Here is a 26020-nt window from a genome sequence, read left to right as displayed (position 1 = left end):
CCAAAGAGGCGTAGGTGGGAGGGGGGAGGTGGTGTCAGAAGCAGCATCCGACAAAACATCCTGATTGATCTGATGCAGGGTGGGTGGGGGGGTTCAGAGCACAGGATGTAAGGAGAATGTCTTTTTTTAATGCTGAGCGATGATGGAGAAGTTTAAGAAAGAGGGATGGAAAAAAGAAAAACTGACTTGTCACGCAAACAGCAGAGAGGGTAAATTAGCTGCAAGAAGCTGTGTTCACTGTGTGCAGTGATTAATGCGATGTATGAAGTGGACTTCAGCCAGTAGAAACAAAGATCTGTCAAGCTTCTGTCAGCAGAAAAGTACATTTCCTTTGATTAGGAGCTATTTCCTGATTAAATTAAACTCTTTATGGTAGCCATGAAAGGGGATATATGTTAATACCTTGATTATTTATGCATTTAGATGTTTTCTAGGCCAAGCACAAGGACGACTTCTGCATTTTGTGAAGCAATTGCCATGTGGTTGCATAAAATGTGGATTCCAGTTAAAGGTCATCTGTTAGCTTGGTGATAACAGGCAATTATTTTAAGCTATGATTTGAAAGGTTAAATGAAAGGCTAGTGTGAGATTCTCTGAAAAAATGAGGCTTAGAAGATTGCAATCAACATTTACTTTGCTTTATTGAATTGACGAACAGTGAAAAACGTTGAGGTTGATTTGTTTCAGTGCGATTTGTTTCGGTGCAATTCATGGGCTCCATGCGATTCATTTTTCAGCGTAATGTATTCAAATTATTCTAAAATTCAAGTCATCCATCATCTTCAAAAGAAGTAAATATTTGAAATCAGACATTTACATGAGCTTTATATGCATAAAAAGACAAGTAACCTTTTCTTTTACTGCTCGACTTTGAATGAGACCAGATATCTTGGATTACTAAAGTTATTCATATTTCTTGAAGGGTGATGAAATAAAGGCGATTTTGTTTGAGATAATTTTTACTCTCATTAAATTTAAAACATCTGATTTATATTTATGGCAGCTGGCTACTAAACCATATAATTGTTTGCATATCAATTTGCTTTTGACTGATTTCATTATAATCAGTGCATGCAAAGGTGCAACTCCAATTAACTTCAACATTCAAACGCTTGAAAAGCCTCTTTTTTTAGTTCATCCTCAGTCAGGTGCCTTGTGATTGGCTGCCTCTAATTTGACTAAGAAACATGTCTATAAGGGACACACAGCATACTGTGTGTAACCCTGTGTGTAATGATAAGCAAACTAGGCCAGAACCCAAAACGCAGCCAACACAGGAGTAGTTAACTCAGAAGTTTTAATGACGAAAATAATATTTTAGACGGGACTGAACAGGGTGGGATAAAATGAGTAGATAAGGGAGGAGGAATCCACAAGGGACAGGAATCCAGCCGGGGGTGGGTCGAAGTATGATGAAAGGACGACAGAAAGTCTTGGGGGCTCAGGGAACAAACGGACCACAGGGGCAAAGTCCACAAACCAGAGACGCAGTAGAGAGACGATCCAGGGTCATGCACAGGAGAGCCACAGGCACAGAAAATCCAGAAAACAGCAAGCAGGAGGCAGGGTCAGCAGGCAGGGTTCTTCAACAGGAGATCAGAGTACTTTCAGCAGCCGAAGGACAAGGCAGAATCTAAGGTCAAAAACAGGCAGTATCAGTAAACCAGAAAACTCCTCGTGACTTGAAACAATGGCTTGAAAGCTGTGACTAGAGCAACAGACGATCTCGCACTGAGCTGGTGAAAATCAGCTGTATAAAAAGGGAGCAGCACAGTGCAGGTGAGAGCAATGAGCAATCAGCGCAGAAGGTGGGGCAGAAGGCTGAAGTCATGACACTGTGTTTCTTATTCAAGCAGGTATTCGCAGCTCAGAAGTTCAATCTGAAAAAAAACATCATTTAAAGCATGTGAAAAATGCACAATAGAGCAAAAACACTGAAAAATAATCAAGTGAAATCGGCAGAATAAATGAGGTTATGATCAGATTTCAGGAGAACTTATTTCCCAAAAACAAGAACAGAGGAATTCAATTATCTTTTGAGTTATATTTTATTTTTAACCCAATATCTCTTAGCCGAGGCAATCAAAATATTTCAAATTATTTCTAAAACTCATAGCAGTACAGCCTTTCACAACAACATAAAGGGATAATTAAAAAGACAATTTAAAATAGAATATGTGCAACTGTAAAAAACACAACAAATACTCCACATGCCTGTGGTAGAATCCATGCTGAGACACTAAGCTGGTTATGCTACTGCTATAATTTATGTCTCATCATGAAACTTCACAACAACTTGTTTACCAAACCAGTTTTCCCTGTTATTTATGACAAGATAATTCAGTCTGTAGCAAGCATTTATAATTATGTAGCCAAAATTACAACCTGTGAAATTCTTCTCCCTTTCTCTATCAATTATTCTCCCACTAAAGATCCATCCTGTCAGTCTACAAAAAAATACAGTCCCATTGCAAAAACATTCAAAGTCCTTCATAGCCTTTTTCAAAATGTCACATGGAAAGACAAAAACTGCTGTATTTTAATAGGATTCTGAATAGATTCAAATAATGTTACAGATGGTTGTGAATTGTGGAGAAAAAATGTTATTTAACAACTAATATTGATGGTGGTGTAAGCATTATGCTTTGTTAGCAAAGACAGCAAACCCTTAGAGTTGATGGGAAGATTAATGAAGCCAAATCTTGGGAGAAAAACCTTTCAGAAGCTGCAAAAAAAGTGGAGCTTCACTGTGTAGCAGGGAAGAATAAATATCAGGATTTGAACATGTATCTTCTCAAGTGGTCTTCATCCAATCTGACTGAACTGTTCTTTAAAGAAAACGGAAAGCAATTTCAATCTCTACACAAGCAAATCTTAATTTTTGTTTTAACGGTCAAAATGTTTAAAACCATGTATTGTTTTGCAATGCATATTTTATGCTTAAAATATGTGTTGGTTTATCAAATAAAGTCTTAAACTTTTTCAACAAGAACGTGAAGCAGCTGGGATGAAACAGCTAATTTAGAATATTTTTTAAGTCAAACAGTCCAACATACTTATATTTTGCTGAACAGTTTGAATTGGTTTTACTTGTTTTATTGCAGAGAGTTGTTTATCCTAATTGTGTCATTTTCTGTATTAATAAACTGGAATTAAAACCATAATGAGTTTAAACTTCATATACTTGGACTCCAATTTTTAATATAAATGTATTTAAATGTTTATTTTCTATTTCCTACTTTTGCATGAAATACATTTCCTACTTTTAACAGATTAATTTACCGGAGAATAGTAGATCTTATAAGTAATTGAAGAAGAGGTTGCACATTTGTTAGATGTCTATAAGAGACATGTTTGTGAAATAACCTTTGATTTAACTGCGCTGCACATTTTGCAGCCCTTGCAAAAACAGTCACGTTTGAAGCTGCTTGTGAACTCCAGGTGAACTCTTCAGATGAAAGGGATGAAATCGATTTACACTTTGTTGGGGAATCAAGGCCTGAACTTCTGTCCGTGAAGACTACACCTTTTGAATATTATGTGAGAGGTTTCCCAAAGCAGAAATGTGTTTGCTGTCTGCTGAAATAATGACCTGCAAATGACTGACCCTTCCATGACCACATCATTCCTCAGTGAAGTGCACAGATTTAGTTGCTACATCTGCTAATGGCAAACAGATTTACCAGGATGAGAGGGAGGAATTTTCACTCAATCTTTTGCACAAATGTCGACCATTGCAAATGTCTGCGTCAGATTACTGGGGCAGCAGAGATAAGCACTTGTAAAGACCCTTGGGTCTTGTTTATTATTAGGGCAAGAGTGGGAAATGGTGTTCAGCGAGCGGCAAGGAAAACAGACGATCTGGAAAAACTAATGCATTGCTCTCATGCAACATTTGTCAGGCTATTATGCCTCCCCCGTGAGATAGCACTCTGGGATGTATAAGTTGTTCGTTCTATTTTCCCAGATATCAATTTTCAATATAGTAATGCGAAAATCGGTGTCAGGAAATGTGAAGAATGAAAGTTGAGGCACAAAAGTCAAGCTTTTTAAACAAAAATGGCTCTGAGATTGTAATGTGCACAAATCTCTCATGACGGTTTAATTGCGCTACTATTTTAAATAGCATTACCTTATTGCTCTCTACTTTAATGTCATTCTTCTATGTTTTTCTAATATTACATATTCCATAAAATAAAAGAAAAGAAAGCTAAATTACAAGAGGAGAAATTTATTAAAGGTGTGTTATGTAACATGTTTTTTTTTAAATGTGTAAGAGCGCCGGGACTTCCTGAAGCAAATTAATAAAAATATCAACATAAAATTCAGTATCCAACACATTAATTAGTATGAAAAGTCTATATATGTCATAGTTTTGTCACCACGTACGGGAGAACTGGCTGTTTAGATCACTCACAAAAAACCCAAAAAATCCAGAATGAATGTATTATCACTAAGGCAGAGAGCAGGTTAGCATAATCCATAACCCTACTGACTATCAGGAGATGTAGATCTATAAAAGTTTGGAAAAATAATGTGAAGTTTGGTGTATTAACTTGGATTGTTTTCCTGTGTTTTTGTGTGCTATTCAATGTTTTCTCATATGTTGTGTTTCGTCCCCACCCTTTAACCATTTCCTCATTTGGTCCGTCCCGAACTGTTTGTTTAATGTACATTTGTTCGAGGTCCGCACTGATTTAGACAAGCCATCAAGCTGACTTTCAGCTTAGAAAAAGAAAAACGCCTGTCGCCCCGATGGGTGACGTGAACCAGCATCCTGAGAGAGTCCAGGCTGAACTCAAACCAATCACATCGGATCACTAAAACAACAACCTCAGTGTCACAAAAATGAATTTTAGGAAGCATTGGGAGTACAAAGACCCCATAACGTAAACCCGATCCATTGGTTATAAGATTTTCAGGACAATATAGGGAAGTAAAAGCTTACTGGAGCACCAGCTACAATACTGAGAGTAAAACCCTCAGGCTTGCAAATGCTACAGTCTCCCTTCCTTGAAATCTTTATCAGTGATTGCCATCATCCATTGCATCGACATGTGACAGAGGGGTTCTGCATTGTTGCAAGCTGTGGTTCAGATGTTCCCTGGTTTTGCGTTATTCTGCTGCTCCTTACAAACCTTCAATGAAAGGAAGGAAACTGTGTGATAGCAGCGCTCAGAGGCCTTTTTGATTGCTTCTGCAGGAGGAACTCTCTTTAAACAGGTGATCAGATATAAAACATGACAATCAAAACCTCGGGGGTCCTGTTAGAACAATTATGAAAATGTTTCATATTGTTTCTAGCTATTTTTTTCCTTGGATTGTTCTGTAATTAGCTCCAATGCATTTTTGCATCAACTCTTATGCTGCTCAAGATAATTATCATCACAGCATGGTGCTTCTGCCACCATGCTTTACTGTGTGCATGGTGTGCTAAGTTCTATGTGTAGAGCTTTTTAATAAAGTTTATTGCTTGTTAATCAAAAGACTATTTAGCTTCTCTCACTTTGAATATTTAAATATTGCTTTGTAATCTCCTCCTACTTTTAAATTTGTCCTGTGTGCTGTTTCTTTTTGTTTGCTTACTTTCCTCTAACAAGCCCCAAAGCCTTCACAGAACAATTTGATTAATAACTGAGGAAAAATTAGACACAGATAGATTTCATCTGATAACGGCAAGATTTTTATCAGCAAATTTTGTGCATTTTATTTTTGGGTTGTAAGTAAAAAGGAGGCTGAAAACAAATGCACAGAACAGCTTTCCTTTATTATTGATTAATTACATAAAATACCAGTAAAATGCAATAAAATTTGTGTTCATAAAAAATGTAGAAAAATTCTATAATAATTGTTACTGTTAATCTTGTATTTTGTCGTTTTTTTTTTTTTTTTACTTTTTGTTTTTGTTTTATGCTGCTATCACACCTGAAATTCCCTTTTGTCATAGAATGAAGGCTGTTTTTCTTTTCCTTTTCTTATTCCAGTCATTTTTGAAAAAGCTTTTATAATTTTTAGTACCAACAAGCTCTAACTTTGATGGTGAGTTTCATGTAATATCACAACAAAAGTAATCTGAGCTGAACACATTCATCATTTAGATGTTGCTGCATTGAGGCCTGAAATGTTTGCTGGGTCCCATCGAGACGCAGCTCTTTTTCTTTTGGCTTCCTGTTTCCGATCCGAGGGGAGATGTTGCGAGATAACGGCATAGACTAAATTAACTGTCTTCAGTCTGGGCATGCTGATGTAACTGATCTGTTTGTGTCTTCCTGCCTGTGGAAATGCCTTTTTAGAGCTCCCACCAACTTATTATCCTTCTTTTTGTTTGCTTTTATCTTTCTTGAAATTAGTTTAATATAACTAGTCTGCTTAGTAGCTCGATCCTCTTGGTTCGAGATGGAGCAGTAGAGCTCCATCTTTACATTTAACTTGGTTTAACTGAGTTTAAATGGAGATACTTCAAAAATAAGCCACTATTTGCTGCAGGAATTAAATGGATAATACTGTTGGTGCTATGAAAACTAAAATATCAAATAAACATGTCCCTTTTTTTGCAATTTCAAACAAAAACAGCAACAGAAAAAAAAACTGGGACGCCGAGCTGACGCCAGTCTCGTAAACATTTTCTGGCTCTGGGACTAACTGTCGAGGCTTGCTGCTGCACATGATAAGCCCCACAGGATGGCAAGACCGGTCTTATCGAGGCCGACCAAACCAGAAGGCCTTTGCTATCGCCGGACCCGCTGGCAGACGAAAAAACTCATGTCCCTTATCTCCCCTCTGCTCCAACTCGGCTACTCTGTCCACTCTCAGCAGGTGCTGTTCTCATTAAGGCAGAAATAGGAACTTTGCATAATGCTTAACTGTAATAGGTGAAGAGAGACATTTTTGGCAAGCATGGCGGTGTTGCAAAAAACTCAGGGCAAGTGTTTATTTTGAATGGCAGTCGTCTGTTATCGCATGAAAAGTGGGTTAATTTCAATACAATGGCAGTGTGTTTTACTATGTGGTAATAGGAAATGTAATGTTGAAGTTTGGATGGATTATTTTATGCATGAGAATGAAAACAATTAAAATGCATAGAGGAAATTTGAGGTTTGCTAGTTTTTAAAAGAGACAAGAGTGGCATTGTTACATTAATTAAATGTACGTGAATTAGAAATTCTATTTTCTTTTTAATTTTTGAAAAGGATATTTATTTTACACATTTTGAGGTAACAAGTGGTCTTGATAACAGACCGTATCCAGCTTTGTTTTTCTTTCCTCCCCACCTCTATGAAATAACCCTGTCATATCTGCTATCCTTCCTCTCTGCGAGTTTGCACCATACAAATTGTCAAAGGATGCCTGCCCCTGCAGGCTGTGTTTGTTCAAAGAGTTATTGTGCCAAAGCACATTTCCTTTTTGACCTCTGATAATTACTGAGCAGCTCTAGCAGCCAGGAGTTACAAACCAGACCCTTCTGCTTCCATCTGTAGCACAAAGAGGTCTCACCTTTGGGTTAATAACCAGCAGAATAACAACACAGATTTATGCAGCGAGTGTATTTATTGAAACTGACAGGTGAGTCAGAGTACATCTGTGACTTTAAGATAGTCTGATAGTTGCATCTGCAGGAGGTAGGACTCCAGGAGGCCACATCGCTGTGGCTAAAGCCCCACCGCTGATGAATGTTGGGACGGCTGCTTTGCTAGTTATTACAGTTTGGCTGCAAAAAACCCAGCAAAAAAATTAAAAAATGAAACAATAAATCCTGCATTTTCCAAAATATTTCTTGCTATAATGGTTTTAAAAAACACATCTATGACACAAATAGTTTGCATACATACACCTCCATAAATATCCTCAGCATATATTTTTGCACTTACTGCAGAGTTTGTTGTCACAGGCGCCGGGACAGTCAGCGCAAGATGTTCCTGACTTGTAGGGATTAGTTAAATTGTAGTTTACTCTGCAAAGCAGGTAAAATAATTAAAATATAAATACTAAAATAAATAAATATTTAGTTACTATACATAAATAAATATTTAGTTACTATATATAAATAAATATTTAGTTAATAAATATATAGATACATTTATACAGTATGTAAGATTGAAAGATTCTTACTAGTTTCTATCTAGAAGGGAAAGCATGTTTTAATTACTATCTAATTACTGGAAAATGTTTTGCAGAACGAAATAATTTCTATTAATTTGATCCTGCATCCACTTGCTCATTCATTATTGTATTATGAATGAGCAAGTGGATGCATACTGAGAAGAGTATTAGAATGCTCTTCTCAGTAACCCATCCTGCCTGTGTTGTATTAATCTTTTCTAGCAGAGGGAAAATTTATAATAATTTGAGTTTTTGCTCTGAGGTGAAACAGCATGCAATTTTGAGAGAGTTATCTGCATTATAAAGTGCTTATGGTGGGCAGTAGTGGCAGACGTAGAAGTATTTGTATGTGGAGTTGGGGCAGTAGGCCATAGCGCAGCCAATATTTTTAGAGGTGGCCCAAACAACCTATGCACAAAAAAGAGACGCTGTTCAGCACTGTTTTTGACGTTTGCAAACTAATCAGAATAGGAAACTATGAAGACAACCGCACCTGTGTATAGTGTCCCACCACTCCTCTGTTGATGGATCCGACTCCGTAGCGGACGTTGGCGACCTCGTTGTACCAGGCCTGGATGGCGTTGGACCAGGAGTTCTTGAAACTGGCCATGTAGAGATTCTCCCCACATCCGCTGGCTGCAGACAAATACAATATCAACATCATTTTTGCTCAATCCATGACCACATTTTGTAATTTTATGTTTGTACATTAAATTATAATTGTCCAAAAAGTTTGTTTTGAAGAAATATGGCTGTTATATCACAAGATTAAATTAGTAAATATTTATGGGAGGAATTCAAACAGTTGTCAAGATTTCTAAAACTGTAGTTATCCACTAAGACTTACCACCATCTATTATTTTTTTAACGTTAATAAATGTTATGATAAAAGAATGCAAGCTTAGAAAAAAATGTACTAGGATTATTTTGGAATAAAAATCTTTAACTGAACTAATCAAAGTTCTGATCAAACTGAAGTACAAGTATTTGCTTCAGAGTTAATTTCTGTAAATACTGAAAATTCAAACCTTGTTCTCAGTTCCTATTATATATCAGGATATGTTTTTCTGAAGTTAAAAAATTAAAGTTAAAGTTGCATGAGTTCAATCAGGATTTTTAAACTTGCTCTGCTATCGCTGTCCTACTCTAATCTTTAGCTAGTTTGTTTATTATTGGTTCACATGACTCTCCAACAAGATAGATCTCTTTTTGAACATGAAAGCAAATCCTAATGTTATACAGAGAATACTAATATTAAGTCCAGGTACTTCTGTAAAAAATTATTTAAAAAAATATTACCATTTATCAATGCTGAAGCCTTATATTTCCTGTATCTATGCCATGTTTTAAAACTTTCTCAAAAGTAAAAGTATGCTTTGGTTGTCTTAAATTAAATGCTCTTTACTGATTTTACACATCTGCAAGTCTCGCATGTAAACAAAGATGTCTGCTGCCACGATGAGCTTACTGCTGATGACTCTGGAGCTTGAAGGGCTGTGTTTCATGGAGCAGGTTGCTGCCCATTTCTCAGCTTTGCTTGCAACCTCTTTGTTCCAGGTCTGTAGAAAAGGCAGAAATAAAACCTAAACAAATACACAACACTCCTCCAACAACATTTAGATGACCAGGTCTTCCTATTTTATTTTTATTTATTATTATTATTATTACTTCTTTTGTATTGCAGGGAAAACATTTTATATTTAAAACTGAGTGTAATGTCATTTATTTTAAAACATTCATTACAAATTCTTCGCAGGAAAAAAATTTTGTCTTCCTGTGAGGGGAAATGATTAAACCAGAAAGCTTAGATGGCAATATCAGAAGCAATAAGATTTCTTTTTTATTTCATTTGTTTTACCATTTTCATCATGTTTCTGGCAGTAGGTTGGACACCTCTCCTCAGAGTATTATGCTTGTTCACAATCTCAGTCTGCTCTGTCGAAGTCGTGCGCATGACGCCTAAATAAGAGAAACAAAATATGTAAAACCAAAAAAGAGCGAAACATCACTGCAAAATTTCAAACAATACAACTTTATAAATGCAGTAAGTACTCACCCTCTGTCTTTTGTCATTTTTAGAGGCAAGAGAGAAAATTTAATTATTCTTTGCAAGATTAATGAAAAAAATGGCAATGCTTTGAAATGCGAATATAAAGTTAATATTCTATTTACTCACCTCTGCCAAGATGCCAGGCACCTGAAGGGCAGCAGCAAAACCAAGGATACACAGGAGGTAAAAGGAGCCCATGGTTGTGGTTAATTTAGGAATTGTCCAAGTTGGAAACCTGCAGATGTGACTTTTATATGTGCAGCACCAGAGACATGTGATGACTGAATACATAAATTCAAGTTCATTCCAGTTTTTAAGAAAACAACCAAACATCAGATAACACAACACCTGTGAAATACCCGTGGTGATAAAGAATCAGTTTTTTCACGTTGATTTTGCAGAGGACCCACTGAACAAAATATGTACAGTATGATATTCAAGCATGACACTGATAGCTGTAGTTTATTAATATCCACAAACATGCTGGAGCCAATCAGCAGTCAACTTGTAAGAGGCGGGGAACGCCCTGAGTGGTTAGCCAAGGTCACCACATTATGTAAAATTTCCAAGTTTGTTCCCAGATAAGTTTTTCTGTGTTTTTCCTAATCCTAATTAATAATTTTCCAGAAATTGTAAATGTTTATAACAGAAATCATTAATTAAATCAATCATGATGTATCATGATGAATCAATTATTGAAATAATCGTCAATAAATTTATGAATTAATAATTAACTGGACTACACAGATTTGAGATGAAAAGGTATCTTGCTGAAAAAAACAACATATTCACAGCAAAAATTGGAAAAATTACACAATTGTCTTCACTCAAAATGAGGTAATAATGAATTTTACTCCATGCATTCAATAAAGCGCTCTACAGTAATTCACTGATGCAGTTCAACGCTACAAAGGGCTTTGTGTTGATCTGCTCCCCTCCTGTGATAAACACTTGTAGGTGCATCCCGCAGTGCGCATGCGCGGACATTCACAGACCTCAACGCAGGTTGGAGGGTGAGCATCATCATCCTCCATCCAAACACACGCAGAGGGAGGGATACCTTCGGTGTGTTGAATTTATTTCTGCCCTCTTCCCCTCCCTCTGGCTGCTGCCGCTGCTGTTGTAGCCGCAGCGTCAGACATCAGGACGGAGGGAGCAGAAGCCATAAGATGAAGAAACGCTATGTGGACGCGAACAGGCTCCGGAAGATGAGAAGACTGAAAATCACGGAGAAGCTGTCTGAGAGGTAGCCGAGCCGAGCCGAGCCGAGCCGAGCAGAGCAGAGCTCCTTCTGCTGCTGCTGCTGCTTTTGTTGTGGCGCCACGTCTCCGTCTTTGTGTGCATTTCAGCCGTCGTCTTCCTCACCTGGTCTGCTTCGCATCTTCTTTCTCCGTCCGTGTGTCGCATCTTTTCCTCTCAATGAGCCGCTCTGCTGCTGCTGCTGCTGCTGCTGGATTAACTGGAGCCTCTGCAGCTGAATTAAAAACAGGCGCTGGGGAATACTGTTAACTCCAGCCTACATTGTTTACAGAAAGGCAGAAAGCAGCAGCTGTGTTTGAGTTCATGTCGGCCTGCTTTCCCTCCAGGCTCCTTAACATTTATCACATTATTTATCCATATTTTTATGAATGTGAACATCTTCAGCCTAATCCTGTCAAAGGATTAAGCTGTAATGGGTTAAAATTTGACATTTGAAACGCCTTTATAGGGATTCCAGAAAAAAATGTCAGATTTTTTCCCCCTTGACATTATTTTGACTTTACTTATAAATCTTCAAACATGGAGTTGTTTTGAAGTAGTTTTCTTCAGCTTTTATTTTTTTCACTCTTATTGTGTTACATGTTGGTAGAAAACATTAAAATAATATACAAAATAATAGAAGAAAAATACAAATATTGTTAGGTTTATATCAAAATATAATAAAACATGTATAGCATTAAGATAAGATGTATTATTTTAAAACATACAAGTGTAAATTTGAAGTTAATGAGATACTTTCACAATAAAATACAAAACACTCTTTTTAAGTAAGTGATAGTTTTTGTTTTACTGCTACACTCAAGGGAAAAAGCAAAACAAAGTAAAGGAGAAAAAGGAAGTAGATAGTTTATGCAGTTAGTACATTAAGATGAGAAATTTTATATTATTTAAATATGTGCTAATGTCATACTGTCAGAGCTGTGTACAAATGGGAGGCTGTATGTTACTGTTCAATAGTTAATGCATAATTTACATAAAAGGTTTTGACTGATGCAGGCCCTTCAGAAGAAACTGCAATTTTAAAAGCACTTACTTCATTAAATATGCTAAAGGTTTAAAAATATATGCCAATTCCCCAAACCTGTTTTTTTTAGAGCTGCTGTTGATTGACAAAAAAAATGGTCCCAGTTTTTATTTTTGATGCATTTGTATTTTAAGAAAACAATGAAAATCTTATTTTTAGGTATTTGCCGAACAATAAGAGCTCATTCCGTTATCTAAAAACATGAATACGAGTCTGGCATCTGTGTGCATAAAAAAAATAAAAAATTGAAGCAACGTTTACAAAATCAATCTGAATTAACAAATCAAATGTTGCAGTTATTTTTGTGAAAGGACTGCATGTTTCTGATACTTTCAAACATGTAGGCCACTTCAGAAAGAGACGTATGTGGAGCAGCAGAAGGATGCTGTGGTGCTCCGTCTCTCCTCCAGATGAAATACTGCCATGGCAACCAAACAAAGAAGGGGTGATGTGACGGCAGTCTGGATGAGCAGAACAAAGGATGGAAAGCACCGCTCGTGTTTGGCTGCCTAATAAAAATGATCATGGGGGACAGTGGTTGTTCTTTGTTGCCTCTACTTAAGGAAATAGACTGTATTGTCAGGATGCAGCTGCTTAGTTGTAGTTTCTGGTCTGTTTTTCATTTCCAGTCTTGTGTTTGTTTGTATGTAACGCTCTGACGTAAGCATGAGACTCCTTAAGCAGAAAGAAGAGTGGTCATTTGTTCATTTATAGATATGTTTCAGTATGTACGCAGGTGATTGTTACAACGTCTTTCATGGATTTCACATGTCCTTGCAGTGCGTACACCTTCCTGAAATTCATGGTGATGTGGACGCTGGTGCTGCTGGCAGACTTCATCCTTGAATTCAGACTGGAGTATTTGTGGCCATGCTGGCTGTTCTTTGGGAGTGTGTACACCACTTTCCACTGCCACGGCCTGGTGAGGACTTCCACTGTGTGCTCTCATGTTCTGGACTGTAGCTCCAATAATGAATGTAGCTATAGTAAAACACTATGGCTAATCTTCTGTATTAAAAACAAACAAACAAAAAGAACTATTTTTTTCTGCAGCAAACTAAACTCACCTTGTTTGTTTTCAGGTTATTTGTGTTGTTTTTGTTTGTGCCGCCTTCACACTGGACATCTTTTGTTTAATTTTTGTTCCTTTGCACTGGCTGTTTTTTGTGGCGAGCACCTACGTATTATTCAACTATATATGGCACACAGGTGAGTCTGTTCTGTCTCTTTACTCACTGAAGTCACGCACACACGAACACGCATACATGTATGTAATTATTTTTATATACATATATATATATGTATATATAAGATATATTCTACCATCCATCCATCCATCCATCCATCCATCCATCCATCCATCCATCCATCCATCCATCCATCCATCCATCCATCCATCCATCCATCCATCCATCCATCATCAGCTGACCAATAAATGTAATTGAATTGTTACGATGGAAGCATGTAAGTCAGTCTGGCTGTATTGCATAATGATTTTCCACTCTGCTCTTGCATTGTGCTGATATTAGACCAGATTCTCCTCCTCGACTCAAATGACATTTTTTTTATCATTTCCTACAACAGTCACACATTCTAAATTGTGCGACAACAGAAAAAAATTGGATTGAGTTCATCCAAAAGAGAAGTTGTCATTGCTCTTATTACATATTTTAATTGCATCATAGAGCTTTAACTTTTTAACGCAGTGGTTTGAAAAGTGTCCCTGAATGCCTCCAGTAAATCCTGTTTTCGTTCCCAGAGAAAGGCATCTGTATATCAACGGTGTCCCTGTGGATTCTGCTCGTCTACACTGAGGCTTCGCTTCGACTCAAAGATCTTAATACCTCTCATCCCAACCTGTCTCATCTTTTTGCTGCACATTGGTATGCTGCTGTGATATAAATTTACCTTCTGGCTGATAGAGCACCCACCATATTTATTGGTAACTGGTAAAGATGTATGAATAGCCTTAAGATACTTCAGTATTTATTGCAGCTGCATAATCTCCCTGCACTCACTATTTTCACATAAAGTCTGCTAGTCATTTGCATCCTGTTTATTAAACTTTCTTTAGTCAAAAATGCATAACCAGAGTCCTCTCCTATGCTGTCTTCTTTTCAGCTCACATGAAAGGTTTTCTTTCATGTGAGCTGAAAGGTTTTAATTTAGGTCTTAGTGCTGGGATGATTTTATATCTTATGAATCATTTTAGTGTCATTTTGACCATTTTATCCTAACAAAAGACCTGAAATCCCAGTTTTCTTGGAAAGGCCATCCAATTTCTATATAAATAAGGCCTGATAGTTCAAAGAACTGCTTCCACTGTGTCATACTCTTTTGCAAATTTTCCCCATTTATAAAATTCAAGATTCTTGTGCTGAAATTTTATATGGCCTGCAATCTCAGCAGAGCAACTTGAATGATGTGAAAGGATGGTTGTGTGTTTATTGTGTGACTGTAATCTAAAAGAAACTTTAATCTCATCTGACCCAAGTTCCTTTTAAAGCATTGGTAGCATTTAGCCAACTCTGCACAATTAGATTGGTGATGATAGGACGAAAAAAATAAAACATTTTTCATGGCATACCTCTCAACAAAGAGTGACTTATAGACAGTGTCTAGTGGTCGTTATGAAGATCTTCAGAAACCAAAACATGCAGGTAACCCCACAAGTATTCATATCTTTGGTAAATTTAGATGTAAAATCATTTTTACTGAGCTGAGAAATTGATTTCTGATAGATGAGGTAGGGAAATCTAAAGAGATGATAAAATATTATAGACTGAGAATCAATCGCAATCAGGATATATTTACATTTTTAGTTAAACGCTGAATATCAAAGATAATTATTTCAGTAAGAAGAGTGAAGTCTATTCAATTAATAGACGACTTTAAACATATATGCAATAAATATAAATAATATATCTTGTTGTCTTTTCCGTTTGAACATTGATGAAGAAAAATTGACTTTTGTGTCATATTTATACTCTTACGCTGTCAATAAATGTGGTGGGCTCTGTATTGTTCATTATTGAAAAGTTGATCAATTAAAATGATTAGCAATCATTTCAATGTTTGTACCTTTACGAAAAAAATTGTTTTTGCACCATTTGTTTCATAGTTACTAAAGACTGAGGTGGTGCAAAATTTGACACAGTTATTTTAAATTTTTTTTGTCAGATTCTCTGGCACTTAGCCAAGCTGTGGCTCTACAGTCTCCTTTGAATTTACATTGTATTCTTTAACTGCTTTGTTCTTCCTCGTATATCTGCTTTCAGTATCGGCTATCCTGTTGTTTATCTGGGGTTTGATGCCACCTGCTACTTCACCAACATTTTCAAGCTGCGCATACAGAAAGCCGTGCAAAGCGAGAATGACTTTCACATGCACCTCCTTCAGCACTCGCTCCCACCAGGCCTGCAGGTTTACTCCAAAACCAGCACAGATGGCAGCAGCAGCAGTAAGTCTGGGCACCTGCAGCAGCACTTCAGCAACACTCCATGACCACCTTTGCAACCAGCTGCTTTTTGACTTTTTATTTGCTTCTTTCTCTCTGCATAAAAAACATTTATGCTTTTCCATCATGAAGGTTTGAGGCAGCTCTATCAATGGTTTTGCCTTTTTATTCTTGGTTTCATTCTTTAAAATCTCTGGTTCTCATGAAGGAAAACTCAGTGAGATTAAATTAGTAATAAAAAGTTGTGTAATAAACTACTGTATTTGACAGTTTCATTTCCCAGAATTTCCAATTAGTTTTTAAATGTGTCTCACGAGTGTCATTATAGAAATGTCACTACAAGCTGCAGTTTGCGTTTGTGAAATCAGAGAAGAGACTGTTCAACCTTTAGCTTTTCTTCCTGTTGTTTCACAGCCTCTAAGTGGAAGGTCAAGCCTGAGCCCGGTCAGTATCAGTGTCAGAACGGTGCCATGGTCACCCATGATGACGCACACATCGCCGACTGCCTGCAGATCCGCAGTGAGGAGCGAGCGGCTGAGAAGGCATCACAGGAGGTGAGGTCGGCCGAGCCGAGCCGACGACCGCCACCACCGTCGTCATCTAAAAACCTTGTGGCTGAGTCCAAAGATCAGCTTCACAGTGGGGAAGGAGGACCAGAGTCCATTACCCCGGAAAATCTACCTCAAGAGGATCAGGGAAGCAAAGCCACCCGAGCTGCCAAGAGCGCCTCCCCCAAAGCCCGCAGAAGCAACACAAACACTCCTTCACCTCCTGCAGGGAGGCCCGAGAAAAAACAGAGGACAAACTCAAAAACAATCAGCCCCAACAGGGACGCAGCAGACAAGAGCGCCACAGCGATACACAATTATCACACAGAACAAATCAGCAAGTACGTAGCTGTTTATGTTCACCAGATTGGGCTTAAATTGGTGCTGAGGTGTTTCTGCTTTTTATCAGACTTGACGGAGAACTGCGGAGGCTGAAGGGGGAGCTGCAGACAAGCAGGCAGAGTGAACAGGAGCTGAGAAGTCACATCTGTAACCTGACCAACAACGAGAGGAGCCTGAGGCCGGAGGTCTCCCTCCTCAGACAGTCCAACATGCTGCTGCAGAGCAAGTGAGTGATCCACTGAACCCACTTGGAGAGCTGCACAAAATATTAATTATAAGCACGGAAAAGTATAAAATGATACCAAATCGTGTCATCCATCTGGGAATAGATAGGATTTTCAACAGATCTAATCTGTTAATTGTTGATGAATTATTTAAATAAATAAGGTTGAAATTAATGTTGGAATAAAGGTGGAAATGGGTTGGAAGGACCCTAATTCCAATCCTCTTTTCAACTCCAATATACTGTTAGTTTATAAATCACTGAACACAATATATTAAAGATCTGCTGTTGTTTTATGAACCTTCCAGATCTCTCAGGTCTTCTGGTTCTGGTCTACTCTACAACCCCAGGACCAGAACCAAAAATGGAGAAAAAGCATTCAGCTTCTGTGCACCACAAATCTGGAATGAACTTCCAAAAAACTGCAAAATCTAGATGAATAACCCAATTGCTTAGAGTTGCTTTTGACACATAATTAATGTCAACAACCTGATGTCAATGGTGTTTGACAAAACGTAAAGTTCCTACTGTTGACTGTGTGTTTTATGATTTTGTGTTTTTGTGTTTTTATGATGTAAAGAACTTTGAAATGCCTTGTTGATGAGAAGTGCTTTACAAATAAAATTTAATTTGATTTAGAAGGCCTTACTCTGCATAGTGAGTTATTGTAGGCCAACACGCTAGCTCTAGTCCAGATGCTATCAATAGTATTTCAGCTAGCTTTAGTTTTGTAGCTAATATTAGTTTGTATGTTGTGTTTTCACTCTGCATGGAATACTTTACTGTTGATTAACATGCTAGTGCTAGCCTACATCCTAGATAGCTTTAGCTTTTTAGCTAGCTTTTGCTTTTACATGGGTTTTTTCACTCTGTGTGGAGTTTGTTTCTCTAAGTCAGCATGTTATTGATAGCCTAGATGTTATTAGTATTTTAGGTGGGTTTACCTTTTTAGCTAGTTTTAGCTTTTACGTGGGTTTTTAACTCTCCACAGCCTTTGGAGGTTACTGTAAGTCAACCTGCAAATGCTAGCCTAGATGGTATCATTATTTGTTAAAGCTAGTTTTAACTTTTAAGCTGATTTTAGATTGCACGTTTTATTTCACTCTGTATGTTACTGTAGGTCAACATGCTACAGCTAGCCTACACGCTATCATTAGTCTCTCTCAGTTAGCTTACCTTACTTAAATTGTTCTGCAATTTTCACCAAAAACATTCAACATTCAGCAATCCCACTGCAATTTTGTAAGAAATCCAAATATTCTAGTTTTCTGCAAAGCACTTAAAGCACCACATCATTGCCTCTTTCAGTCATCAAAAGCTTCAGATGTATTTTATGTATTTATTTATTTGGTAGAGACAGTAAAAGTAAAAACAGAAAATATAATAATTATGCCAACTGTCATTAAATTTTACACAATTTGTTCAAATCTACTCATCTTAGTCATGACAATGAATTTTATACTTTTATACTTTAAATTTTATTCCATTGTCTAAAGGAAGCAGTACATGACGGACTTGGTTATATAAAATTGAATTTACATCTGTTAGGTTGGTTTATGCCTCATGCTTTTTCTGAAAATTGCATTCGTAGGTTTCTTTTGATGCCATTGGAGAAGACGTGCATTTCTATAATTTGAGACAGTTTTCTTTGCCGTACTGAAATTTTTGTGGCATGCTTCAAACACACATTATTATCGTACATTACCTCTTTTTTTGTGAGGCTTTTTTAAAAGGCCATGGTTGTAAACTTAATGCAAGTCAAGATGTGCTTGACTTTGCAACGTTATTGTGAAGTCTTCAAAAATTTGGAATGTTAAAGTCTAGTTTGAGATAAGTATAGAAAAATGTTCAAAAACTTTATTCCTTTTCCCATATCTACAAGAAAAAAAAAATCTGAATATCTGAAAAGTAAGTTACTTTTTGTATTGATATATATTTAAATTGTGTCATTTATTTTGATATTCCAAACATTTTACAGCTTTTTTTTTTGTATTATGTATCGTCGACAGACAGGCAAAAGATCTATTTCTCAAGAGATGGTAAATGAGTATAGATTTTTTTAGTACTATTATTGTTGTTCTTACCACTACCAACATAATAAAAATTAAAAGTGTTTGGGTCCTAATTTGCCACATTTTAAAAATAGAGCTGATCTAAATTACTCCAGATTTTAAAAACTGCTGTGAAACAGCACTGTAATTTAAATCCTCCTCTTGTAGTCCAGAATTTTACAGAAACTTCCCAAAACAAATCTGAGTATTGAAAATTTTGAAAAGTGAGACATTTCTTCAAATTGTAAGTTGAACACACATTTTACGTGTTCAGTTGCTGTAAAAGCTTTAAACCGAGAGTGGAAAATAACATTTTCTGAGTGTAAGATAGTAAACAAAAAGTTTAAAATTCTGTAAGTAGTTTTTCTACAACTAATTCACAGTTAAAACATACTTACTTTAAGCTATAGTTTGAGGACTCTGAATAAAACACATTTGAATAACTCAAGAAATGACATAATGCTGGTTGAAGTTTTAAGCATCCACAAACATTATTCTTTCAGATCAAGGTCTTTTTATGATCAGTCTCCGTTTCTGCCTTCAGGATTCTGTGCTTGACTAAAACCAAGCAGAGGGACAAACAGACCTCAGCGCTGCTGGAGAAAAAGACCAGAGCTGAAGCAGAGGGTCGACTCTCCGCTGAGAAGCAGCTGGCTGAGCTTCAGGCTCAGAAACTGGAGGAGGCGGCGAATGCCGCACGGACCCTGACCAACAGGTAAACCCCTCTTGTCTGGCTTTTCATTGTCCAGAAGTGAGTGGGCGCCTTAAAATCCTGCCTGCAGTTGGTGAGAGTTAAGAGGAAGTCTGACTTTTTTTGTTAGGAAAATTAGGAATCTCAACACGAGGTTTAATACTTCTTGTCACTGATGCTGTGGAGTGACAGGAACATCTGGATTATTAGATGCAAAGCACTGAATTTATAATAAAAGCATAACTGAGGCCGTTACATTTGGGCCGAGTGGGGTTTCTATGGTCACTGTGCTGGACTTATGAAACAAATCTTGGTGAGGTCAGGCTTTCATCAACAACAAAAATGCTATTTTTATCCTTCATAGAATGTTGTGCATGGCTTTATTGCAACTCATCTTGATAATAGTAATACCCTGAAAGCAGGGATCAGTCAGGCTTCATTACATCGCCTTCCTGTTATCCAGAAAGTTGGTGCTGAGACCATACTCACCCTGCTTCTGCCTCTCTGCAGCTCAAGATTGTTTTTAAAATTAGTGTTTGAGTTTAAGGCGCTCACAGGGCTGGTCACAGCTCTCATTATGTAACTTTGGTGCAGATCAGATGATACATATGTAAAGTAGGGTGTAATGTGCTAAACCTAGTTGTTTTTAAATGTGATTTATTTAGACAAATTGTTGGCACTGAGTGGTAAAGATGTGTAAAATACTGAAAATGAATTAATTGTTCCAGTAGCTCAGGAATTAGTAGCAATAAGAATTCCTATATATTTTGAATTTAGAGGTTCTTTTTTTTGTGTATCAGAAGCTTCATGAGATCTACTTTAAATACCATTTATATAAATACCAGAAGATAAAAAGAACTGTAATTTTTCCAAATGTAGAGACTAGTGGACTGAAAAAAAAATCTTTAGTTATGTTGAAGTTAAAAGTAGCTCCACATTAAATTTTAATGTTCTTTTTCTCTTGGAAGAAGTAAACGTGTTTGGTTGCCATTTTGCACTGTCTACATGTCGAGTCCTTCTTGGCAAGCTACAAACTCTGACCAGTGAAAGGCTCCTTTTCTGCTCAAGTCTTGAAATACACATTTTTGATTTTGTAACACTTCTGCTTGCTTTGGTTGTTTTGTTTTATATTTTTGTCTTCTTTCATCAATACAACAAATGTTCTGTTTTCTTTCTGTGTGAACTGGTCTGCTGATAATCCCACTCCTTTCTCTCCAATCCAAACTGATAATCTCTCCATCTCCTACACCAGGCAGGAACACTGTGAAACCCAAATGTTGAGGAAAAGAGTTAAAGATCTAGAAACAGAGTACAAACAACTGCAGCTGGAGTATCAAGTGAAAGAGAGCCATGTGGTAGATCTAGAGAGAGATATCGAGGTATCTTTTTCTTCTGTTTGGGAATGAGTTGTGAGTTTAAGTGTCTGTGAGACCCAAATGATCGTGTACGTCGTTGTCCTGAGTTTGCTCATGATCTGGTTTTTGCTTTTTGAGTTGTTTTTTTTTTTTTTAGCAAACTGAATGATTTTCATCTGAGATTTTTTAAATTTTTTTTTTCATTTTGGCCTTCAGTCAACATAATGCACTTTGTCATTACATCAGTGAGCAATGTTACTGAATGGATGTTTGGTGTGCACGCTGTGCTGTGTTGGGATTTGATCTCGTATTAGTGAACATACACTTCACCATGCATGCTGAGATCAAAGCCAGGTCTGTTGAGAAACCATTGCAGCTGCTTTTAAAAGGACTTTGCGTCAGTCAAGTTAAAATTACTACAACTGTGGTTTAATGGTTCCCAGAGCAAAACCCCACAAAAAAAAAAAAAGAAAGAAAGAGAGGAAAAAAAGAAGTGGAAGAAGTTGGGAAACCAAAGAAAGGACTCCCTCTGGTGGGCTTAGCTTAATTAATGTGTTTTTATCTGCTGTTATCCATTCTGTTTTCAGGCTTTGGGGAAGTACCGTTGTGTGGAGAAAGAGACAGACATGCTGCTCTCCACGTTATCAGCCATGCAGGAAAAGGCTCAACATCTGGAGTACAACCTGAGCGCTGAGACGCGTATCAAGCTGGACCTTTTTTCTGCTCTGGGTGACGCCCGCAGACAGCTGGAAATTGCTCAAGGTTTACAAACATTATTACATTTTCATACAGACTGACGACATCTCCAGGGTGTACCCCACCTCTCATCCAAAATCTTTGCTTGTCAATCTACAAATTGATTACTAATTCATCACTTAAAACCTTAAGCATACTGAGAGCTTTTACTGTTCATCCACCTAAATGAGTCAGCCTGTGTGAAAACAAAAGGAAATTCCTCAAATGCAGACAAAGCCTAACCTCTTTAGTGTGTCATTAAAAGTCAGTATGAACTTTTAAGTTGTTTGAATTGTAGCCTGGAGAATTCACAATGTACTCATATGTGCAGTTTGGAGGTGTGTGTGGTTCTCTGCAGCTCTAAAGTGCAATAAATGAAAGAGCTTTGCCTCTTGGGAAGAGATCTTTTTTTTTGTTACTTGGATTTATGGAAATATTAGATTTAAACACATTTAACAGACCAGATGTCCTAAATCATCACAGATTGTAATGAATAATTTATGATCATAGCAACATATGATTTTAGTTGGAACAATTTAGAGCAAAGCAAAATAAAAAGCTATTTTGGATTTAGGAAAAATAGCTCTTTTCCAAAACATGCTTTCTCTGCAGCATAATTTGTAGAAATGTCTTTTTTTTTGTTTTGTTTTGAAAGGTTACATTGTTTGGCTTTTTCTGTTTTAACTAGAGAACTGTGAGAAGTTTGTAAAGCAGGTTTGCGTTGGAAATCTGCGCTGATATTTTTTTGTCTCATAAAATGTATCACATCTGTACGATTAGGCCTTTTAATGTGTCACCTGCTGCAACATGTGCAGAAACTCATGAAGTCATCGCGCAGCAACACCCGGATGACTCATGCAGCCAGACTTGCAGCCATTAGTCACTTAGTGCTGTTTTTGTGTACAGATGTATGAAGAGTGGCAAATTGAAAACGACAAAGAAGAAACGTCATCCTTACGTGTTTATTGTCTTATAAAATCTTAGACTGTGGATATTTGGTGTCTCCTTTGGTGTCCATGTCTTTATCTGTGTGTTTTTCTGTCTTGCAGAGAAAGTGAAGAAGCAGGACAGGGAGATCCGCGAAATGAAGCAGAAGATTGCCGAGGTGATGGCGGTCAGCCCCGGCGTGTCATACGTGGCTCCGCGGCCCCAGGTACCTCAGTATCTCACCAAGCTGCTCAACTCTGAGCGCTACATGCTGAATCCACGAGCGCTGATGTACCAGTGTTTGAAAAAATAACAAAAAAGGACCAAGTGGATCCCTGATGCATTCTCAGCCTTCCTTGCCAGGACCAGAAGAGTTTTTTTCGTGTTTTTTTTTCCCAAGTACAGAGCTAAAGCAACGCGGTGAAGACGCCTGCGTCCGGTTACCAGTGGAAACAGCTACAAACCTCCTAAAGTCCAATGCCTTCAGCTGCACTGTTGGTGCTAACTTGGTGTTATTCATTATATTTCCTGTTCTCCTCCCATATCAGAAAATTTCTCTTACAAAAGCGAGGTATTTTATATGCAGAGCTGCTAACGGCGGCGTCGTATCCATCTTCATTAAATGAGAGAAGCACAACATCGTTGCTTTTTCAGGCCTTGCAGATGAACAAACCTTTAGGTCTGGCGTTTGATGTGGATGTTCAATTGAAATGACAACAAAAGAGTAGAATACACAGAAGAAAGTACATGTCTGAGAAAGAGATGCAAATTTTGTCATTAATCATTAATTTTTGGTAATTAAATTCAATAAAATGAAGTACATAGAACAAAAAAGGATTCAGTGAAATTAAATTTAAACCATTTTCGGAGGTACTGTTTATGAATAATAATAATTATTTGGTAAAATCAGAGGTTTTCCCCACTCAATAAATTGAATCCTTTTTCTAACATTTTTTGCTGCACAAAATATTTATTACAATTTTTTTACACATCCATCAGGGGTCCTAAGAAATGTGGAGGCACTGCTATCTGACAACAATTGTATGTTTTACGCTTTAAAGAGTGCCAAATCTGACATATTGCAACTCAATTTTTAATTCAACTGCACTATTAAATAGGCAAGCTAAAGAAGTATGTAAAAGTGTATTTGTTCTTCTGAATAATTAATGAGAACGTTCTGATTTAGACCGTTTGATGAATAAAAGAAACAGTACAGATGCCAATATTAAAGCTGTCTTTTAATCTAAAGTCCTACTACATGTGCGTTTTTAGGACAGAGAAACTAAAGCAGCTGAATGGAAATTTAGCCATAATTTAACTTCAAGTTTCCAGCTGTGCCACTCTGATGTAAACATACATATTTGATGTATTGGAAATTTTTAGCCGTAAACATTTTTTTGTAAATTAGTTTCAGTTATGAAAAGTAAAACTAAAAAAAAAAAAGAAAAGATTTGTTGACTGAATAGTCAGAGTCCAAAATTGATTTAGTTGATGGACTTTATGTGAGTTTTCAATATAAAATGTCTTTATTGGATAAAATATAAATAAGACGTCCAAACGATTTACTTTATATCTATGAGAACATAAATGTGATTGATGATTAATTATTTTTGAAAACAAGCATGAAACAAGATGTTCTTGTCAGCTTGTGTTGACTGTAAATAGAGGATTATTTGGATTGTGCTGAAATTCAGATCAAAGTTTTTGTTTTTTAAATTTAAAATTACTCAGTGTTTTGGAACGAGACCCTTCAGATTTGGAATATTTCTACGTAACATATGTTGGCTTTGTTATGAAGCTTCCTGGCTGCAGTCTGGGAGACTCTTTGGAGTACTTGATTGTCTCACTGTTGAAACCCGAAAAAGGAGGAGCGCTAAAAAGAAACTGCAACCCTTGTTTCAGCAGACATTTTGACACTGGAAGCTCACGGCTGAACTGAACTGAACTGGCTTTTGAAGTTACAAATGAAAATGTGTTCACCAAACATGGCTCACGGATTTAATTACTGTGCCTATATACGTCACTTTCAAACTGGGAAGTAAAACAAGAATTTAATGTGAATGAGTAATGTGTTTGAAGTGCTATGTTCTGTTTTTGTTTGGATTTATTTTGTACTCACTGTACAGAACTGAAAATTCCCACGCAGCTGAGAAACTCATCGTTGAGACGTGGCCATTTTGGTAGCTTTTTATTTACAGTGTCTTTCTAGGGTGTTTTATATAAAAGCTATTTTTTAGTCTTCGCTGTTCTTCTATTTTAACTGCTGTAATTTTGTACGGCAACGTGTTTTGTCAGCATGAAATGTGTTTTATCCAAGTGTTGTTTGAGCACACATTGTGAACTTCTGTACATGAATATTCTTGTACAAGGGCTAACATTTGTAAACCATTTTGGATGAATAATTGTTGAATTCAAACAGTGATGCTCTGAGGTTAGAGGTTACACTCCTGATGCACCACGATGGGGTTTTGTATAAATTATTTAAAATATTCAATTTTGTTCCATTTGTTTTGTCTTTATGTAAATTATTTCTACTGGCGGACTTGAAGTTTTAATTTACACTTCAAAAATATACCATCAAAATGAGTTTTTTTCTGTAGGATTCCTAATTCCTAAACATTTGTCAATATTTTTCTTATTTTAATTGTAAGTAATTTCTTACTTCTCAGTTTTCCATGGATGGGCAAATGTTCCACAGTAGTCAAGCTTTTAATGCAAAAGTGAATGGATGGTTGAAACTTGGATGGATGGAAAAACCAAGGGGGCATTGGATGGTATATGAAAATATGAATTGTTATACAAATGGATGGACTTATGAGAAAATAGATGGATGGAGGACATAACCAGTTCATAGATGCACGAAACAATAAAATTGCGGCGCTCAAGTTTGCGGCACATTGAAGTAGATCTGTTAGCTTTGCTGTGTAGTAGGAATGATTTGTTTCTTCCTACTTTTGCACAGTTGTTATAATTAATTACTAATTTAGTTGGCATTTTTTTCCAATGATTGATTAATCACAATAAATTCCATCAATTGTTTCACCCCTACTGGAGATTCATTCTGCTGATATACTTTCATATGAATTACATTTAATTTTCTTTTGGGATACATATTCTTGAATTGACACATAAGAACATGGCTGGATGATAGATCAGTCATTGATAGATGGATAAAACTGACTTTAAATTCAGAACAGGATAGTAAATAAAGTCTGAGAGAAACTGTGTTGTGTTGGAACCCTGCTTTTTATACAGCT

At 36.9% G+C, this 26020-nt stretch overlaps 2 protein-coding genes across 4 annotated transcripts; one reads left to right on the top strand and one right to left on the bottom strand.

Annotated features, from left to right (window-relative positions):
- Positions 1-622: 622 nt before the first annotated feature.
- LOC129375272 (cysteine-rich venom protein TEL1-like) lies at positions 623-11590 on the bottom strand. Of its 3 annotated transcripts, none has more exons than XM_055054237.1 (5): positions 11516-11590; positions 9959-10385; positions 9569-9659; positions 8594-8736; positions 623-1633 (listed from the first exon to the last, which is right to left on the bottom strand). In XM_055054237.1, the coding sequence occupies exons 2-5, from the start codon at positions 10052-10054 to the stop codon at positions 1586-1588; spliced, it is 378 nt and encodes a 125-aa protein (XP_054910212.1). In that variant the 5' UTR covers positions 10055-10385; positions 11516-11590; the 3' UTR covers positions 623-1585. The 3 variants fall into 3 exon arrangements, 2 of the variants coding, with proteins under 2 accessions (XP_054910212.1, XP_054910213.1); XR_008607615.1 differs by lacking the exons at positions 623-1633; positions 11516-11590 and adding exons at positions 7544-7708; positions 7869-7951 and having other exon boundaries at positions 9959-10168; XM_055054238.1 differs by lacking the exons at positions 623-1633; positions 11516-11590 and adding an exon at positions 8165-8508 and having other exon boundaries at positions 9959-11233.
- Positions 11135-25988, top strand: si:dkey-12h9.6 (macoilin-1). Its single transcript, XM_055054236.1, has 11 exons — positions 11135-11396; positions 13215-13356; positions 13517-13643; positions 14194-14317; positions 15713-15894; positions 16306-16780; positions 16849-17007; positions 19600-19770; positions 20999-21125; positions 21689-21863; positions 22886-25988. The coding sequence occupies exons 1-11, from the start codon at positions 11320-11322 to the stop codon at positions 23074-23076; spliced, it is 1950 nt and encodes a 649-aa protein (XP_054910211.1). The 5' UTR covers positions 11135-11319; the 3' UTR covers positions 23077-25988.
- The last annotated feature ends 32 nt before the right edge of the window (positions 25989-26020 follow it).

Source organism: Poeciliopsis prolifica, unplaced genomic scaffold (genome assembly GCF_027474105.1).
Source record: "Poeciliopsis prolifica strain line A6 unplaced genomic scaffold, Auburn_PproV2 SCAFFOLD039, whole genome shotgun sequence".
In the NCBI taxonomy this organism is placed as follows: domain Eukaryota; kingdom Metazoa; phylum Chordata; class Actinopteri; order Cyprinodontiformes; family Poeciliidae; genus Poeciliopsis; species Poeciliopsis prolifica.
Note: the sequence above shows the minus strand (reverse complement) of the source record. Positions and strands in the feature narration are given on the sequence as shown.

What these genes read in the sequence shown, in the direction of transcription:
- si:dkey-12h9.6 (XM_055054236.1), top strand. Translation starts at nt 11,320, where the DNA reads ATGAAGAAACGCTATGTGGACGCGAACAGGCTCCGGAAGATGAGAAGA. An exon ending in CAACTATATATGGCACACAG is followed by an intron (nt 13,644 to 14,193) that starts GTGAGTCTGTTC and finishes TTTCGTTCCCAG; the next exon opens with AGAAAGGCATCTGTATATCA. An exon ending in CACAGATGGCAGCAGCAGCA is followed by an intron (nt 15,895 to 16,305) that starts GTAAGTCTGGGC and finishes GTTGTTTCACAG; the next exon opens with CCTCTAAGTGGAAGGTCAAG.
- LOC129375272 (XM_055054238.1), bottom strand. Translation starts at nt 10,054, where the DNA reads ATGCGCACGACTTCGACAGAGCAGACTGAGATTGTGAACAAGCATAAT. An exon ending in CCAGAAACATGATGAAAATG is followed by an intron (nt 9,660 to 9,958) that starts GTAAAACAAATG and finishes CCTTTTCTACAG; the next exon opens with ACCTGGAACAAAGAGGTTGC. An exon ending in TGGTGGGACACTATACACAG is followed by an intron (nt 8,509 to 8,593) that starts GTGCGGTTGTCT and finishes TTTTGTGCATAG; the next exon opens with GTTGTTTGGGCCACCTCTAA.